Below are 20,512 nucleotides of genomic sequence, written 5' to 3'. Positions count from 1 at the left end.
TTTATTTACTGATTATCTCCTCATGATCTACTGCTATCTTCTAGCAGCAGCTAACGCTAACAGCTTAGCTAATGAAATAACTCCTCATGGTTTATTTACTGATTTATTTCTTCCTTTAGCAGCAGCTAACGCTAACAGCTTAGCTAATGAAATAACTCCTCATGGTTTATTTACTGATTTATTTCTTCCTTTAGCAGCAGCTAACGCTAACAGCTTAGCTAATGAAATAACTCCTCATGGTTTATTTACTGATTTATTTCCTCCTTTAGCAGCAGCTAACGCTAACAGCTTAGCTAATGAAATAACTCCTCATGGTTTATTTACTGATTTATTTCTTCCTTTAGCAGCAGCTAACGCTAACAGCTTAGCTAATGAAATAACTCCTCATGGTTTATTTACTGATTTATTTCTTCCTTTAGCAGCAGCTAACGCTAACAGCTTAGCTAATGAAATAACTCCTCATGGTTTATTTACTGATTTATTTCCTCCTTTAGCAGCAGCTAACGCTAACAGCTTAGCTAATGAAATAACTCCTCATGGTTTATTTACTGATTTATTTCTTCCTTTAGCAGCAGCTAACGCTAACAGCTTAGCTAATGAAATAACTCCTCATGGTTTATTTACTGATTTATTTCTTCCTTTAGCAGCAGCTAACGCTAACAGCTTAGCTAATGAAATAACTCCTCATGGTTTATTTACTGATTTATTTCCTCCTTTAGCAGCAGCTAACGCTAACAGCTTAGCTAATGAAATAACTCCTCATGGTTTATTTACTGATTTATTTCTTCCTTTAGCAGCAGCTAACGCTAACAGCTTAGCTAATGAAATAACTCCTCATGGTTTATTTACTGATTTATTTCTTCCTTTAGCAGCAGCTAACGCTAACAGCTTAGCTAATGAAATAACTCCTCATGGTTTATTTACTGATTTATTTCTTCCTTTAGCAGCAGCTAACGCTAACAGCTTAGCTAATGAAATAACTCCTCATGGTTTATTTACTGATTTATTTCTCCTTTAGCAGCAGCTAACGCTAACAGCTTAGCTAATGAAATAACTCCTCATGGTTTATTACTGATTTATTTCTTCCTTTAGCAGCAGCTAACGCTAACAGCTTAGCTAATGAAATAACTCCTCATGGTTTATTTACTGATTTATTTCTTCCTTTAGCAGCAGCTAACGCTAACAGCTTAGCTAATGAAATAACTCCTCATGGTTTATTTACTGATTTATTTCCTCCTTTAGCAGCAGCTAACGCTAACAGCTTAGCTAATGAAATAACTCCTCATGGTTTATTTACTGATTTATTTCTTCCTTTAGCAGCAGCTAACGCTAACAGCTTAGCTAATGAAATAACTCCTCATGGTTTATTTACTGATTTATTTCCTCCTTTAGCAGCAGCTAACGCTAACAGCTTAGCTAATGAAATAACTCCTCATGGTTTATTTACTGATTTATTTCTTCCTTTAGCAGCAGCTAACGCTAACAGCTTAGCTAATGAAATAACTCCTCATGGTTTATTTACTGATTTATTTCTTCCTTTAGCAGCAGCTAACGCTAACAGCTTAGCTAATGAAATAACTCCTCATGGTTTATTTACTGATTTATTTCTTCCTTTAGCAGCAGCTAACGCTAACAGCTTAGCTAATGAAATAACTCCTCATGGTTTATTTACTGATTTATTTCCTCCTTTAGCAGCAGCTAACGCTAACAGCTTAGCTAATGAAATAACTCCTCATGGTTTATTTACTGATTTATTTCTTCCTTTAGCAGCAGCTAACGCTAACAGCTTAGCTAATGAAATAACTCCTCATGGTTTATTTACTGATTTATTTCCTCCTTTAGCAGCAGCTAACGCTAACAGCTTAGCTAATGAAATAACTCCTCATGGTTTATTTACTGATTTATTTCTTCCTTTAGCAGCAGCTAACGCTAACAGCTTAGCTAATGAAATAACTCCTCATGGTTTATTTACTGATTTATTTCTTCCTTTAGCAGCAGCTAACGCTAACAGCTTAGCTAATGAAATAACTCCTCATGGTTTATTTACTGATTTATTTCTCCTTTAGCAGCAGCTAACGCTAACAGCTTAGCTAATGAAATAACTCCTCATGGTTTATTTACTGATTTATTTCCTCCTTTAGCAGCAGCTAACGCTAACAGCTTAGCTAATGAAATAACTCCTCATGGTTTATTTACTGATTTATTTCTTCCTTTAGCAGCAGCTAACGCTAACAGCTTAGCTAATGAAATAACTCCTCATGGTTTATTTACTGATTTATTTCTTCCTTTAGCAGCAGCTAACGCTAACAGCTTAGCTAATGAAATAACTCCTCATGGTTTATTTACTGATTTATTTCCTCCTTTAGCAGCAGCTAACGCTAACAGCTTAGCTAATGAAATAACTCCTCATGGTTTATTTACTGATTTATTTCTTCCTTTAGCAGCAGCTAACGCTAACAGCTTAGCTAATGAAATAACTCCTCATGGTTTATTTACTGATTTATTTCTTCCTTTAGCAGCAGCTAACGCTAACAGCTTAGCTAATGAAATAACTCCTCATGGTTTATTTACTGATTTATTTCCTCCTTTAGCAGCAGCTAACGCTAACAGCTTAGCTAATGAAATAACTCCTCATGGTTTATTTACTGATTTATTTCTTCCTTTAGCAGCAGCTAACGCTAACAGCTTAGCTTAATGAAATAACTCCTCATGGTTTATTTACTGATTTATTTCTTCCTTTAGCAGCAGCTAACGCTAACAGCTTAGCTAATGAAATAACTCCTCATGGTTTATTTACTGATTTATTTCCTCCTTTAGCAGCAGCTAACGCTAACAGCTTAGCTAATGAAATAACTCCTCATGGTTTATTTACTGATTTATTTCTTCCTTTAGCAGCAGCTAACGCTAACAGCTTAGCTAATGAAATAACTCCTCATGGTTTATTTACTGATTTATTTCTTCCTTTAGCAGCAGCTAACGCTAACAGCTTAGCTAATGAAATAACTCCTCATGGTTTATTTACTGATTTATTTCCTCCTTTAGCAGCAGCTAACGCTAACAGCTTAGCTAATGAAATAACTCCTCATGGTTTATTTACTGATTTATTTCTTCCTTTAGCAGCAGCTAACGCTAACAGCTTAGCTAATGAAATAACTCCTCATGGTTTATTTACTGATTTATTTCTTCCTTTAGCAGCAGCTAACGCTAACAGCTTAGCTAATGAAATAACTCCTCATGGTTTATTTACTGATTTATTTCCTCCTTTAGCAGCAGCTAACGCTAACAGCTTAGCTAATGAAATAACTCCTCATGGTTTATTTACTGATTTATTTCTTCCTTTAGCAGCAGCTAACGCTAACAGCTTAGCTAATGAAATAACTCCTCATGGTTTATTTACTGATTTATTTCCTCCTTTAGCAGCAGCTAACGCTAACAGCTTAGCTAATGAAATAACTCCTCATGGTTTATTTACTGATTTATTTCTTCCTTTAGCAGCAGCTAACGCTAACAGCTTAGCTAATGAAATAACTCCTCATGGTTTATTTACTGATTTATTTCTTCCTTTAGCAGCAGCTAACGCTAACAGCTTAGCTAATGAAATAACTCCTCATGGTTTATTTACTGATTTATTTCCTCCTTTAGCAGCAGCTAACGCTAACAGCTTAGCTAATGAAATAACTCCTCATGGTTTATTTACTGATTTATTTCTTCCTTTAGCAGCAGCTAACGCTAACAGCTTAGCTAATGAAATAACTCCTCATGGTTTATTTACTGATTTATTTCTTCCTTTAGCAGCAGCTAACGCTAACAGCTTAGCTAATGAAATAACTCCTCATGGTTTATTTACTGATTTATTTCCTCCTTTAGCAGCAGCTAACGCTAACAGCTTAGCTAATGAAATAACTCCTCATGGTTTATTTACTGATTTATTTCTTCCTTTAGCAGCAGCTAACGCTAACAGCTTAGCTAATGAAATAACTCCTCATGGTTTATTTACTGATTTATTTCTTCCTTTAGCAGCAGCTAACGCTAACAGCTTAGCTAATGAAATAACTCCTCATGGTTTATTTACTGATTTATTTCCTCCTTTAGCAGCAGCTAACGCTAACAGCTTAGCTAATGAAATAACTCCTCATGGTTTATTTACTGATTTATTTCTTCCTTTAGCAGCAGCTAACGCTAACAGCTTAGCTAATGAAATAACTCCTCATGGTTTATTTACTGATTTATTTCCTCCTTTAGCAGCAGCTAACGCTAACAGCTTAGCTAATGAAATAACTCCTCATGGTTTATTTACTGATTTATTTCTTCCTTTAGCAGCAGCTAACGCTAACAGCTTAGCTAATGAAATAACTCCTCATGGTTTATTTACTGATTTATTTCTTCCTTTAGCAGCAGCTAACGCTAACAGCTTAGCTAATGAAATAACTCCTCATGGTTTATTTACTGATTTATTTCCTCCTTTAGCAGCAGCTAACGCTAACAGCTTAGCTAATGAAATAACTCCTCATGGTTTATTTACTGATTTATTTCTTCCTTTAGCAGCAGCTAACGCTAACAGCTTAGCTAATGAAATAACTCCTCATGGTTTATTTACTGATTTATTTCTTCCTTTAGCAGCAGCTAACGCTAACAGCTTAGCTAATGAAATAACTCCTCATGGTTTATTTACTGATTTATTTCCTCCTTTAGCAGCAGCTAACGCTAACAGCTTAGCTAATGAAATAACTCCTCATGGTTTATTTACTGATTTATTTCTTCCTTTAGCAGCAGCTAACGCTAACAGCTTAGCTAATGAAATAACTCCTCATGGTTTATTTACTGATTTATTTCTTCCTTTAGCAGCAGCTAACGCTAACAGCTTAGCTAATGAAATAACTCCTCATGGTTTATTTACTGATTTATTTCCTCCTTTAGCAGCAGCTAACGCTAACAGCTTAGCTAATGAAATAACTCCTCATGGTTTATTTACTGATTTATTTCTTCCTTTAGCAGCAGCTAACGCTAACAGCTTAGCTAATGAAATAACTCCTCATGGTTTATTTACTGATTTATTTCTTCCTTTAGCAGCAGCTAACGCTAACAGCTTAGCTAATGAAATAACTCCTCATGGTTTATTTACTGATTTATTTCCTCCTTTAGCAGCAGCTAACGCTAACAGCTTAGCTAATGAAATAACTCCTCATGGTTTATTTACTGATTTATTTCTTCCTTTAGCAGCAGCTAACGCTAACAGCTTAGCTAATGAAATAACTCCTCATGGTTTATTTACTGATTTATTTCTTCCTTTAGCAGCAGCTAACACTAACAGCTTAGCTAATGAAATAACTCCTCATGGTTTATTTACTGATTTATTTCTTCCTTTAGCAGCAGCTAACGCTAACAGCTTAGCTAATGAAATAACTCCTCATGGTTTATTTACTGATTTATTTCTTCCTTTAGCAGCAGCTAACGCTAACAGCTTAGCTAATGAAATAACTCCTCATGGTTTATTTACTGATTTATTTCCTCCTTTAGCAGCAGCTAACGCTAACAGCTTAGCTAATGAAATAACTCCTCATGGTTTATTTACTGATTTATTTCTTCCTTTAGCAGCAGCTAACGCTAACAGCTTAGCTAATGAAATAACTCCTCATGGTTTATTTACTGATTTATTTCCTCCTTTAGCAGCAGCTAACGCTAACAGCTTAGCTAATGAAATAACTCCTCATGGTTTATTTACTGATTTATTTCCTCCTTTAGCAGCAGCTAACGCTAACAGCTTAGCTAATGAAATAACTCCTCATGGTTTATTTACTGATTTATTTCCTCCTTTAGCAGCAGCTAACGCTAACAGCTTAGCTAATGAAATAACTCCTCATGGTTTATTTACTGATTTATTTCTTCCTTTAGCAGCAGCTAACGCTAACAGCTTAGCTAATGAAATAACTCCTCATGGTTTATTTACTGATTTATTTCCTCCTTTAGCAGCAGCTAACGCTAACAGCTTAGCTAATGAAATAACTCCTCATGGTTTATTTACTGATTTATTTCTTCCTTTAGCAGCAGCTAACGCTAACAGCTTAGCTAATGAAATAACTCCTCATGGTTTATTTACTGATTTATTTCTTCCTTTAGCAGCAGCTAACGCTAACAGCTTAGCTAATGAAATAACTCCTCATGGTTTATTTACTGATTTATTTCTTCCTTTAGCAGCAGCTAACGCTAACAGCTTAGCTAATGAAATAACTCCTCATGGTTTATTTACTGATTTATTTCTTCCTTTAGCAGCAGCTAACACTAACAGCTTAGCTAATGAAATAACTCCTCATGGTTTATTTACTGATTTATTTCTTCCTTTAGCAGCAGCTAACGCTAACAGCTTAGCTAATGAAATAACTCCTCGTGGTTTATTTACTGATTTATTTCCTCCTTTAGCAGCAGCTAACGCTAACAGCTTAGCTAATGAAATAACTCCTCATGGTTTATTTACTGATTTATTTCTTCCTTTAGCAGCAGCTAACGCTAACAGCTTAGCTAATGAAATAACTCCTCATGGTTTATTTACTGATTTATTTCCTCCTTTAGCAGCAGCTAACGCTAACAGCTTAGCTAATGAAATAACTCCTCATGGTTTATTTACTGATTTATTTCCTCCTTTAGCAGCAGCTAACGCTAACAGCTTAGCTAATGAAATAACTCCTCATGGTTTATTTACTGATTTATTTCCTCCTTTAGCAGCAGCTAACGCTAACAGCTTAGCTAATGAAATAACTCCTCATGGTTTATTTACTGATTTATTTCTTCCTTTAGCAGCAGCTAACGCTAACAGCTTAGCTAATGAAATAACTCCTCATGGTTTATTTACTGATTTATTTCCTCCTTTAGCAGCAGCTAATGCTAACAGCTTAGCTAATGAAATAACTCCTCATGGTTTATTTACTGATTTATTTCCTCCTTTAGCAGCAGCTAACGCTAACAGCTTAGCTAATGAAGATGACGTGCACCAACTTCTAAGGAGTTACTGCTGCTCCTTTCTGAAAGATGAACATTATTGTTCCCACATTACTTTGTTAGCTGAAGCTTTCTAGCTGAACGGTTCCGTTCCGCAAGTTAGCAGCTAACTGCTAACTTGCAGCTAACTGCTAACTTACAGCTAACTCACAGCTAACTGTTAACTTGCAGCTAACTGCTAACTTACAGCTAACTGTTAACTTGCAGCTAACTGCTAACTTACAGCTAACTGTTAACTTGCAGCTAACTGCTAACTTGCAGCTAACTGCCAACTTGCAGCTAACTGCTAACTTACAGCTAACTGCTAACTTGCAGCTAACTGCCAACTTGCAGCTAACTGCTAACTTGCAGCTAACTGCCAACTTGCAGCTAACTGCTAACTTGCAGCTAACTGCTAACCTGTTTCCCTCTGGGATGAATAGAGTAATGATCTATATCTAGTGATAGCAGCTGCTGAACTCACTAAAAGGGTGGAGCTGAGCTCCTGCTGAGTCTCCGCCCTGAAAACAAACTGATAACAAAGAGATGTTAAAACAGGGCCGCTGTGGGTTAGGGTTTAAGGTATTTCAACTAAAGTCTCAACAAGACCTCAGAAAATTGTTGAAAAGGGCAGAAAATGTCACCTTTAATGAATTTGTCCCCTCTTCTCACAGTAAACCTTTTATTATCCCCATGAACTCGTCTTTGCTTTCTGGAACGTTTGTCCTCAGTAAAGCTGTCAGTAAAGCTCTTGTGTCCTCGCAGTAAAATGTGCGACCCGGCTGTGACGGCATTCGAGCCCGAGGCGCTGGGGAATCTGGTCGAAGGCTTGGACTTCCATCGCTTCTATTTTGAAAACTGTGAGCTACACTTCCTGTCTACCTCATTCAAGTTTGTATGGACCCTGCTCACCTGTCCAGGTAACCGTCTGTCTGCCTCTGTAACAGTGTGGTCAAAGAACAGTAAACCTGTCCACACCACCATCCTGAACCCTCACATCCACCTGGTGGGCGACGAGGCCGCCTGCATCGCTTACATCAGAGTCACGCAGTATATCGACTCCAACGGCACGCCACGCACCGCCCAATCGGAGGAGACCAGGGTGTGGCACCGCCGCGACGGCAAGTGGCAGATCGTCCACTTCCACCGCTCAGGCTCCGCCTCCACGCTCAGCAAGTAAGGGTCAAAGGTCGACTCTCCTGGTATCTTCAGGAAAACTATTTCAAACCTGGAAAACCAAAAACAAGAAAAGAGATTTTTTCTCTGAAACACGACGGAAACTCCCTTAAATAATTATAAACAACATCTTTGTCCAAGTGAACCACGCAATTAACTTGTAGTTTGGAATTTAGTTCAACTTCATTTATAAAGCACCGGATCAAAAGGACCGTTGTCTCAGGTCACTTTAATTATTTTATCATTATCTTTAAACCTGGACCTTATTTCTGGCATGAAATACGTTCATCTGCTCACTGAGAACAGTTTGGTGAAAGTCGGCGTCCTTCGGAAGATATTTAGATAACTGGAGATCCATATAACGGAGAGAACGGGGCTTAGAGGATGCAGCCTCTAAATAAGGCATTATCTGTCTTTATTTCACCAATACTTTAAGAAGAATGAAGGAATGAACGTGTGCTATAGCTCTGTTAGCTCATAGCTCTGTTAGCTCATAGCTGCTGTTAGCTCATAGCTGCTGTTAGCTCATAGCTCTGTTAGCTCATAGCTGCTGTTAGCTCATAGCTCTGTTAGCTCATAGCTCTGTTAGCTCAGAGCTCTGTTAGCTCATAGCTCTGTTAGCTCATAGCTGCTGTTAGCTCATAGCTGCTGTTAGCTCATAGCTCTGTTAGCTCATAGCTGCTGTTAGCTCATAGCTGCTGTTAGCTCATAGCTCTGTTAGCTCATAGCTGCTGTTAGCTCATAGCTGCTGTTAGCTCATAGCTCTGTTAGCTCAGAGCTGCTGTGTTGTTGGTATTGGCGGATATCGGGGGGGCATAGATAGTTCGAACTCTGTTGGATGTTGAGTTATCTAAATATCTAGATGGACGTATTTCATGCCAGAAGTTTAAAAATACTGGAGTTCCCCTTTAGGGTTAAACCCTTTAAAGATACAGATTACAATATAATTAATTATAATATTATCAAATCCAATTCATCAAATTCTAAATTGGTCCAATTCATGCAGCCAATTTGAAAAGTAACATCGTGAGGAACCCAACAGATTGCACTGAAACCTCTCTTTCAGCTCGGTGCTGTACTGAGACACATCATGTTTATAATTATATGCTTTTAGGTTAGTTTTTAAACTGCGTTTGATGCAGAAAATAAGTAGATTGATGCAGACTTCCACCCAGCAGGGGGCGCTGTAGCACAAACTCTTTACAGCTGCAACGTGTCACATCTTCAGATTTCTATTCATTTGTTACTAACTTCTTTTTTCTTTTTTGTCCCTCCAGCTAACTTCCACAAGAGTGGGCGGGTCTTTGATGGGACCGCCGTCACCTTGACAACAGGTTGATTGACAGCAGGCCAGGCGTCTGACACCAACCATTCAGGATTTTGTTTGAGAAGTTGGAGGAGACGACTGGGGCAGAAGGCTTCACTCTGACTCATTCAGCAGTGAACCACATCACCACCAACCAATCAGCTTCCTCCTCCCAGCTCACTTGGACTTTTTTAGCCACGCCCCTTTGTAACTAGCCAATCAGCTCCCTTGTGTAGTTTAGCTGCACAGGTGGCTGTGTTAGTGTTTGGAAACCTTGTATCTCCAGGTATTCGGGTGCTGCAGATGCTGCAGACCCCCCCCCCCCCCCCCCCCATGGATTCATGTTAGCTTAGCTTAGCACAAACACTGGAGCATGTGCAGGAGTCATAAAGCCGTTGACCTGTCAGTTCTCACCTCATTTCTTTATTTGTTAACAGTACTCCTAAGCAGTCTGTCAACATTCATCAACCTGTGAACTGAAAACTGAATTAATAATCCTGATAAAAACAAGACTGTTTGATAGCCAGGGAGATGCAGGGTTTCCAGCAGTTAAAGAAATAAAAAATCTTCTTTTGTTTTATCCAGTCCAACAGTTGGTAATCGATTGATTTTCAGACGAGTTATCTCATGATCACAATGAAAATTCAGCCTTTGAGAAACCCCTTCGATCCAAAACATCCTGATCCAGACCTCTTTTATTTATACATGTGAAATGAAAGTGAATCTCTGGTCTGAGCTCCTTTATTCTCCAACACAGCCTGAACCCTCTGAGACCAGCTTTCTGTCATTTCTTTAAGGAGTCTTCAGGAATAGTTCTCCAGGCTTCTTGAAGGACATCCCAAAGCTCTTCTTTGGATGTGGGCTGCCTTTTGTTCCGTTCTCTGTCAGATGATCCCACACTGCTTCAATAATGTTGAGGTCCGGGCTCTGGGGAGGATTCATCCCTCCATAAGACCTGTTGCTAGTGTTGTTTGTGGCAGCCTGTTTTAATTTTAGTCTTTGTGTCTAGCTGTCATTTTAATTTTTATTAGTTTTAGTCACGTTCATACTCTTTTTAGTCTAGTCAGATTTCAGAACTGTTGATCAGGACACTTTAAAGGTCACAGAAAGCTGCAGAACTATTGATCAGGACACTTTAAAGGTTTCAGAAAGCTGCAGAACTATTGATCAGGACACTTTAAAGGTCACAGAAAGCTGCAGAACTATTGATCAGGACACTTTAAAGGTTCCAGAAAGCTGCAGAACTATTGATCAGGACACTTTAAAGGTTTCAGAAAGCTGCAGAACTGTTGATCAGGACACTTTAAAGGTTTCAGAAAGCTGCAGAACTATTGATCAGGACACTTTAAAGGTTTCAGAAAGCTGCAGAACTGTTGATCAGGACACTTTAAAGGTTTCAGAAAGCTGCAGAACTATTGATCAGGACACTTTAAAGGTCACAGAAAGCTGCAGAACTATTGATCAGGACACTTTAAAGGTTCCAGAAAGCTGCAGAACTATTGATCAGGACACTTTAAAGGTTCCAGAAAGCTGCAGAACTATTGATCAGGACACTTTAAAGGTTACAGAAAGCTGCAGAACTATTGATCAGGACACTTTAAAGGTTACAGAAAGCTGCAGAACTGTTGATCAGGACACTTTAAAGGTTCCAGAAAGCTGCAGAACTATTGATCAGGACACTTTAAAGGTTACAGAAAGCTGCAGAACTGTTGATCAGGACACTTTAAAGGTTCCAGAAAGCTGCAGAACTATTGATCAGGACACTTTAAAGGTTACAGAAAGCTGCAGAACTGTTGATCAGGACACTTTAAAGGTTTCAGAAAGCTGCAGAACTATTGATCAGGACACTTTAAAGGTTTCAGAAAGCTGCAGAACTGTTGATCAGGACACTTTAAAGGTTTCAGAAAGCTGCAGAACTATTGATCAGGACACTTTAAAGGTTTCAGAAAGCTGCAGAACTGTTGATCAGGACACTTTAAAGGTTACAGAAAGCTGCAGAACTATTGATCAGGACACTTTAAAGGTTTCAGAAAGCTGCAGAACTATTGATCAGGACACTTTAAAGGTTTCAGAAAGCTGCAGAACTGTTGATCAGGACACTTTAAAGGTTTCAGAAAGCTGCAGAACTGTTGATCAGGACACTTTAAAGGTTTCAGAAAGCTGCAGAACTATTGATCAGGACACTTTAAAGGTTTCAGAAAGCTGCAGAACTATTGATCAGGACACTTTAAAGGTTTCAGAAAGCTGCAGAACTATTGATCAGGACACTTTAAAGGTTTCAGAAAGCTGCAGAACTATTGATCAGGACACTTTAAAGGTTTCAGAAAGCTGCAGAACTGTTGATCAGGACACTTTAAAGGTTTCAGAAAGCTGCAGAACTATTGATCAGGACACTTTAAAGGCTTCAGAAAGCTGCAGAACTATTGATCAGGACACTTTAAAGGTTTCAGAAAGCTGCAGAACTGTTGATCAGGACACTTTAAAGGTTTCAGAAAGCTGCAGAACTGTTGATCAGGACACTTTAAAGGTTACAGAAAGCTGCAGAACTGTTGATCAGGACACTTTAAAGGTTTCAGAAAGCTGCAGAACTGTTGATCAGGACACTTTAAAGGTTTCAGAAAGCTGCAGAACTGTTGATCAGGACACTTTAAAGGTTTCAGAAAGCTGAAGAACTATTGATCAGGACACTTTAAAGGTTTCAGAAAGCTGCAGAACTGTTGATCAGGACACTTTAAAGGTTTCAGAAAGCTGCAGAACTATTGATCAGGACACTTTAAAGGTTCCAGAAAGCTGCAGAACTATTGATCAGGACACTTTAAAGGTTCCAGAAAGCTGCAGAACTATTGATCAGGACACTTTAAAGGTTTCAGAAAGCTGCAGAACTATTGATCAGGACACTTTAAAGGTTACAGAAAGCTGCAGAACTATTGATCAGGACACTTTAAAGGTTTCAGAAAGCTGCAGAACTATTGATCAGGACACTTTAAAGGTTACAGAAAGCTGCAGAACTGTTGATCAGGACACTTTAAAGGTTTCAGAAAGCTGCAGAACTGTTGATCAGGACACTTTAAAGGTTTCAGAAAGCTGCAGAACTGTTGATCAGGACACTTTAAAGGTTACAGAAAGCTGCAGAACTATTGATCAGGACACTTTAAAGGTTACAGAAAGCTGCAGAACTGTTGATCAGGACACTTTAAAGGTTTCAGAAAGCTGCAGAACTGTTGATCAGGACACTTTAAAGGTTACAGAAAGCTGCAGAACTGTTGATCAGGACACTTTAAAGGTTTCAGAAAGCTGCAGAACTGTTGATCAGGACACTTTAAAGGTTTCAGAAAGCTGCAGAACTATTGATCAGGACACTTTAAAGGTTTCAGAAAGCTGCAGAACTATTGATCAGGACACTTTAAAGGTTACAGAAAGCTGCAGAACTATTGATCAGGACACTTTAAAGGTTTCAGAAAGCTGCAGAACTATTGATCAGGACACTTTAAAGGTTACAGAAAGCTGCAGAACTGTTGATCAGGACACTTTAAAGGTTACAGAAAGCTGCAGAACTATTGATCAGGACACTTTAAAGGTTACAGAAAGCTGCAGAACTGTTGATCAGGACACTTTAAAGGTTACAGAAAGCTGCAGAACTGTTGATCAGGACACTTTAAAGGTTTCAGAAAGCTGCAGAACTGTTGATCAGGACACTTTAAAGGTTTCAGAAAGCTGCAGAACTGTTGATCAGGACACTTTAAAGGTTTCAGGAAGGTAATGAAGAAATGAGGCCTGGATCAGGAGTTTTGTTGAATACTTATTAAATTTAATTTTGCCAGTGATAGTAAAATATTAATGTATTTCTAAACATCCAACTTATATATATATATATGACATTTTAACTGCTGGATAAATACCCCAAAATGTTCTGACCATAGTCAGTCAGTCAGACAGTAGATGTTGTTGAAGTAGTTTGTAGTTAGTTGTGATCCTGAGATAAATGTGTCTGAAAGCTGATCGTATCATAAACTGAATAAGGGTGACTTTAACCCACCGTGACTCATCTCACTGCTTCCATTGGTTTCGTGAGCTCTCGAAGCCTCCAGCACTCTGCAGCCTGCGATCTTCCACTTCAGCCACCACACCACCCTCTAAAGTCAGGTGTCCTGATGGTTCCCCTGACAAGCCGTCTGCTGCCTGGCTTCATCAGCAGGAAAAACTTTATCCTTTGAGCTGAAATGTTTTTGCTTTAGAGACTGTTAAGAGAGAGAAGGAGGTTGGGAAGGAGGGGGGGCTGAGGGAGTACTGGAGCCACTTTTATGAGGTACCCAGTCCCTGTATAACACTTTGTACCAATAATGTCCACATTCTGGGTCCAAAGTGGTTCTGGTTCACGGTGCTGGACTCCACCGGGGCTGCCTCCGGTCCTGTTTGTGGTTTTCATGGACAGGATCTGGAGGTGCAGTCGGGGGGAGGAGGGCGTCTGGTTTGGGAACCTCAGGGTTACAGCTCTGCTTTTTGCAGATGATGCGGTTCTGTTTGTTTCTTCAGTTCACAGCTGAGTGTGAAGCTCTTCCAGATCTGAGGCCACGGTTCTGAACTGGAAAAAGATGGAGCGCTCCCTCCGGGTCAGGGATGAAACTCTGCCTCAGCGGGAGGAGTTTCAGTATCTCTGGATCTTGTTTCAGGTTCCTGCTCCATCTTTGTTCCAACCCTCACCTGAGCTCACAGATCTGGGTTCTGACCCAAAGAAGGAGGAGCTGGATACAAGCGGCTGAAATGAGTTCCTTCAGAGGGGGCGGGGCTTAGATATAGGGGGAGGAGCTCCACCATCCCAGGGAGGAGCTCCACCATCCGGGGGGGAGAGGAGCTCCACTATCCGGGGGAGGAGCTCCACCATCTGGAGGGAGGAGCTCCACCATCCGGGGGAGGAGCTTCACCATCCGGGGGAGGAGCTCCACCATAAAGGGGGAGGGGCTCCACCATCCGGAGGGATGGGCTCCACCATAAAGGGGGAGGGGCTCCACCATAAAGGGGGAGGAGCTCCATCATCCGGGGGAGGAGCTCCACCATCCGGGGGGAGGAGCTCCACCATCCGGGGGGAGGGGCTTCACCATCTGGAGGGAGGAGCTCCACCATCCGGGGGGAGGGGCTTCACCATCCGGGGGGAGGAGCTCCACCATCCGGGGGGAGGAGCTCCATCATCCGGGGGGAGGAGCTCCACCATCCGGGGGGAGGAGCTCCACCATCAGGGGGGAGGAGCTCTCGGAGTAGAGCCGCTGCTCCTCCACATAGAAAGGAGTCAGCTGAGGCGGTTCCTCTGGTCAGGATGCCTCCTGGGAGGAGGCCCCGGGTCAGAACCAGAACTCTATGGAGGGATTATATCCCATCAGACCTGGGAACACCTCGGGATCCTCCAGGAGGAGCTGGGGAGGGATGTCTGGGTCTGTTGGTTCTGACATGTTTATTTTTTTAAACGTGCACAAAATCAGAGAGTACCTGAGAACGGTTTGTGGACTGAGTGTCTGAAGCTCGTGGTTCTGTTTGGGGAACTAACAGACAGCTTCCAGAACCTTTCAGTAAAGCAAAAAAATGCCCCAACATCCAATCAAATGTGTCACTGTGACCAAAGTTCATTAAACTGGTACGGAGTCCCAGAAGTGACAAAATTACTGGTGAGTCAGAAACTCGAATTTATTGAAATGACAAATTATTTTACTTTAAGGACAAAGATCTGGATTTCTGTAAAGCTAAAACCGAAATTTCAGATAAGCACCAATAAGGCAAAATATCTTGTTTAATTATTTAAAAAACATGCCAGTAAATTTGTTCACAAGAAAATAAATAGATATTTAAAAAATTATCGAATATTGAACAATAATCTTTTTTCCAATATAAACAATAATTTCAAGCAAAAGTCTAATGCAATCAATTTGTTGAAAATTCAGACTCTTAAATATTTAAAACTGATGGTTTTAAAATATATCTCATAAATTACAGGAATTATACTTTAAAAATCATACTTTACTTTTCTTTAGTGTTTGATGTAAAATTACATCAAATTCTTTAATTTTGTTTCAAAGTAGCATCAGATGTTACTGGAATAGCAAATGAAAAGTTTGAAAGCACTGAACATTGGTACTGTTGGACTTTAGCCACGCCCCTTAGTAACTGGCTGGACTTTAGCCGCGCCCCTTAGTAACTGGCTGGACTTTAGTCACGCCCCTTAGTAACTAGCTGGACTTTAGCCACACCCCTTAGTAACTGGCTGGACTTTAGCCGCGCCCCTTAGTAACTGGCTGGACTTTAGTCACGCCCCTTAGTAACTGGCTGGACTTTAGCCACACCCCTTAGTAACTGGCTGGACTTTAGCCGCGCCCCTTAGTAACTGGCTGGACTTTAGTCACGCCCCTTAGTAACTAGCTGGACTTTAGCCACGCCCCTTAGTAACTAGCTGGACTTTAGCCACACCCCTTAGTAACTAGCTGTAGTTTAGCCACGCCCCTTAGTAACTAGCTGGACTTTAGCCACACCCCTTAGTAACTGGCTGGACTTTAGCCACACCCCTTAGTAATTAGCTGGACTTTAGCCACACCCCTTAGTAACTAGCTGTACTTTAGCCACGCCCCTTAGTAACTAGCTGGACTTTAGCCACACCCCTTAGTAACTAGCTGTAGATTAGCCACGCCCCTTAGTAACTAGCTGGACTTTAGCCACGCCCCTTAGTAACTAGCTGGACTTTAGCCACACCCCTTAGTAACTGGCTGGACTTTAGCCACACCCCTTAGTAACTAGCTGGACTTTAGCCACACCCCTTAGTAACTAGTTGTACTTTAGCCACGCCCCTTAGTAACTAGCTCCCTCGTGTAGTTCAGCTGCACAGCGCTGGCTGTGTTAGTGTTGGGGCAACATAATTCCGGGTTGGTATTGTTTTGAAATGGGTTTAAGGTTTTTAAAAGCCTCCAGATGAATTTGACAGATTTCCTGAAGCAGTCAGCGATGTTTGACTCTTCTGGTACTCCGTAGCTCAGGATAATCTGATTCCCTGAGAGTTGTGGAGTCAGCGGTGGGGTCGCTGTGACGTCTCGGCCTCCGTTAGCGTTTTGGATGCTTTCAGAAGCTTTACCCTGATTTAAAATATCATCATTGTGAAGTGAAACATTAGCCTGGGCGCTCGGTCGCTGTTTCAGCAGCTCAGTCGGTGACTTTTCTTTTAGGACCTGTGAGGTTTGGTGGTGTCGCAGCGCTCTAAAACAGTTGGAGTTCTGCACGAAGAGTTCACATTTCTTCCTCTACAGTGATAGTGTTCCCGTACAGATTGTGTGATTTTCTGCATGCTGAATTTTGTGTTTTGTGTTTAGGCTTCAGGCTCCGCTGCGTTTCCAGCGTTCGCAGCTTACGGACTGTTTTCTACCATTTCAGTTCCTAGCTTTGTTAGCATTCCTCACTGAGAGCAATGATGTCCGTTAGCCGCGAGCTAACGAAACGCAGGCGGCGCCGACTTTGATCTTTGATATTCTGCCACTTTTTGATCTGCTGTGTTTGTCTCTGAAGCTTTAATCGGCTTTTTACTGTCGAGAGAATGTAGAACTTTGTACAATCAGATTCTTACTATGACGATATTATTACCCCTTAATATATCACGTTTGTATATTTAAAAGCTTTTTAATGTTTCAATCAGACTTCCAGTGCTGGCGTTGCGTGAATCACTTTGTATTACTAGCTTTATTATTTTGGTTACATGATATGCATTTCGAGTGTGACATGAGTTCCTTAGCAGCTGCTGAATGTGTTTGCCACTGCTGCCCTTTAGTTTACTGGATTTTTATCTCTGTGCCATTTGGCATCCCGGCTCAGGAAACTCCAAACATGAAGCTGGATGGAGGCTGAGTGGTAATTTCCCACTTAGTCAAACGGTTCATCGTCCTGGAACCATCAGGGCGGGGCATAACATGCGCACCACAACCCAACTTCACACTGGAAGTATTCTGGGAAATATTTTTGGACAGATTTATGAACACTTTACTCTCATATTTATCACTAACATCGACCTCAGATTTAAACCTGATGCTTCCTGTTCAAATCCCCCACCAGGGGCGTCTCTAGGATATACTGACAGGGGGGCTCAGCCCTCGGGACGTGACATAAAAGTGCTGACCTGGTCAGCCGGTGGGTAAGTCATATAACCAGCTAAAAGCAACAGACTTTCTTCTCCATTTCTCTATCTCTAATAAAAGGTTATTATGATGTTAATTCAAAGACATCAAACCTAAGTGGAGCATGGAGGGAGTTACTATGACCTCTGATCATCGATAACACACTGAATTATTTACAAGCTCTAACTTAAGTCTTTTAATTCATGGTTTAGGTTTGAGACGTAAGAAAAAGATCATTTAATTACCAAGTTACTGTCATTAATTTTCAGCTGACTTGGCACTTTACCCATTCTGATTTAGTCTCTTCTTCCAAGATAAATCCTATTTAATACTCCTAAATGACCTTTATCCTAAACTATTGCTGCTGTTAGATCTCTATCTCAGTCTATATGATGAGAGGAGTGGAGCCATAATTATTGTTCTTTTCCATTTATGATAAAACCAGCCAGTTAACAAGGAGCTCCCTCTGTTTTCAGAGTTAACACATCAGTGACAGAACTCAACATCATGCCAACAGTTTAGCTTTGCTGGGTTTTATTTGTCAAAACAGGGGGCGCCTCGTTTATCAGTAATGATTTAGATAAATAATGAGCTCATTTTTTCTATGTGCGGAGATGATGACTTTCTTTTTTCTTCAGGGATCCCGTCTGTGTCCATCTCAATCACAGTGTTGCGGTCACGTGTCGCTAGCCAAACACGGCTCAACCGATTGCTAACACCACAATCTAGCTAGCCTCCCTATCGGTCAGTTTCGGCCTCTCTATCGGTCAGTTTCAGTCAGATTCGGCCTCCCTATCGATCTGATTCGGCCTCCCTATCGGTCGGATTCGGCCTCCCTATCGATCAGTTTCAGCCTCCCTGTCGGTCGGATTCGGCCTCCCTATCGGTCTGATTCGGCCTCCCTGTCGGTCGGATTCGGCCTCCCTATCGGTCAGATTCGGCCTCCCTGTCGGTCGGATTCGGCCTCCCTATCGGTCTGATTCGGCCTCCCTATCGGTCAGATTCGGCCTCCCTATCGGTCGGATTCGGCCTCCCTATCGGTCAGTTTCGGCCTCCCTATCGATCTGATTCGGCCTCCCTATCGGTCAGTTTCGGCCTCCCTATCGGTCAGTTTCGGCCTCCCTATCGGTCGGATTCGGCCTCCCTATCGGTCAGTTTCGGCCTCCCTATCGATCTGATTCGGCCTCCCTATCGGTCAGTTTCGGCCTCCCTATCGGTCAGATTCAGCCTCCCTATCGGTCAGATTCAGCCTCCCTATCGGTCAGATTCAGCCTCCCTATCGGTCAGTTTCGGCCTCCCTATCGGTCAGATTCAGCCTCCCTATCGATCTGATTCGGCCTCCCTATCGGTCAGTTTCGGCCTCCCTATCGGTCGGATTCGGCCTCCCTATCGGTCAGTTTCGGCCTCCCTATCGATCTGATTCGGCCTCCCTATCGGTCAGTTTCGGCCTCCCTATCGGTCAGATTCAGCCTCCCTATCGATCTGATTCGGCCTCCCTATCGGTCAGTTTCGGCCTCCCTATCGGTCAGATTCAGCCTCCCTATCGGTCAGTTTCGGCCTCCCTATCGGTCAGATTCAGCCTCCCTATCGATCTGATTCGGCCTCCCTATCGGTCAGTTTCGGCCTCCCTATCGGTCGGATTCGGCCTCCCTATCGGTCTGATTCGGCCTCCCTATCGGTCAGATTCGGCCTCCCTATCGGTCAGATTCGGCCTCCCTATCGGTCTGATTCGGCCTCCCTATCGGTCAGATTCGGCCTCCCTATCGGTCTGATTCGGCCTCCCTATCGGTCAGTTTCGGCCTCCCTATCGGTCAGATTCAGCCTCCCTATCGGTCAGATTCGGCCTCCCTATCGGTCAGATTCGGCCTCCCTATCGGTCTGATTCGGCCTCCCTATCGGTCGGATTCGGCCTCCCAATCGGTCTGATTTGGCCTCCCTTTCAGTCGGTTTCAGCCCATTATTGAAGCGTGACCCCAGTCGGGACTCCAAATGGCACCTCCAGAGTGATTGGCTGTTTTCACAGTGTTTTCTACATCAGCACTTCCTCTTTGAACTTTTACGACACTTGAAAGTATTTATTAGTGGTGACAGATGCAGAAACTCCCTGCAAATATCTGAGATGTCATTTTTTAGAACTATTTTGATGTTTATGCTTGAAATTTAAGAGTTCATATTAGACTAGATTTGACATGTTAATCCTTTGAACAAAAGCAATGCTGTTATTCCTGTTTTCACCACATGTTCAGTGGCTGGTCTGTAAGTACATTTTCTCATCAGCAGGAGGGGAAACAGAAGGACAGATTTACCTTCAGCTGATGGAGGAAGAGGAGGTTTTTGTTTCTAAATATGTACCAATTCCATTTTCCACGGTTGGAAACGCTACTTGAGCAGCTTTGTTAGCTACTAGTTAATGTGCTTCCATCGGGCGAATAATGCCCACAAAAGAAGCGAATCCCACAAGCTACAGCTCAGCTGATTTGTTTTATTTATGGACATTTAACATTGACTCTGCATAGAGAAAAAATCCTAATGGAAAATGTTAAAAAATGTATTCTTTTAATCGAGAGAACTGTTTAAAAGTCCTGATCAGCTTCATTTCTTTATTTATTTCCATTTAAAAACAGGAAGCAGCTGCAGAGATTCACTGAAACATGATCAAACCTGAACATAAACCCAGAATCTGAGGCAGAAACAGAGTTTTTCTCAGTTCTCAGCAGCTTTAAAGTGAATCTCTGGTCTGAGCTCCTTTATTCTCCAACACAGCCTGAACCCTCTGAGACCAGCTTTCTGTCATTTCTTTAAGGAGTCTTCAGGAATAGTTCTCCAGGCTTCTTGAAGGACATCCCAAAGCTCTTCTTTGGATGTGGGCTGCCTTTTGTTCCGTTCTCTGTCAGATGATCCCACACTGCTTCAATAATGT

At 41.4% G+C, this 20,512-nt stretch overlaps 2 protein-coding genes across 2 annotated transcripts in view; one reads left to right on the top strand and one right to left on the bottom strand.

Moving 5' to 3' along the window:
* Window positions 1-10,420, top strand: part of camk2a (calcium/calmodulin-dependent protein kinase II alpha) — a 62,147-nt gene extending 51,727 nt beyond the window's left edge. Inside the window, exons 16-18 of the mRNA XM_072375151.1 lie at window positions 7,738-7,832; window positions 7,920-8,148; window positions 9,426-10,420. Of these exons, the coding sequence (XP_072231252.1) occupies window positions 7,738-7,832; window positions 7,920-8,148; window positions 9,426-9,429 (328 nt within the window). The 3' untranslated portion in view covers window positions 9,430-10,420. The remainder of the gene's footprint in view (window positions 1-7,737; window positions 7,833-7,919; window positions 8,149-9,425) is intronic.
* Window positions 1-20,512, bottom strand: part of ik (IK cytokine) — a 244,856-nt gene that overhangs the window by 129,181 nt on the left and 95,163 nt on the right. The window lies entirely within an intron of this gene.

Source organism: Leuresthes tenuis, unplaced genomic scaffold (genome assembly GCF_036924035.1).
Source record: "Leuresthes tenuis unplaced genomic scaffold, fLeuTen1.0.hap1 SCAF_21, whole genome shotgun sequence".
In the NCBI taxonomy this organism is placed as follows: Eukaryota; Metazoa; Chordata; class Actinopteri; order Atheriniformes; family Atherinopsidae; genus Leuresthes; species Leuresthes tenuis.
This window is presented reverse-complemented; position numbering and strand designations above follow the sequence as displayed.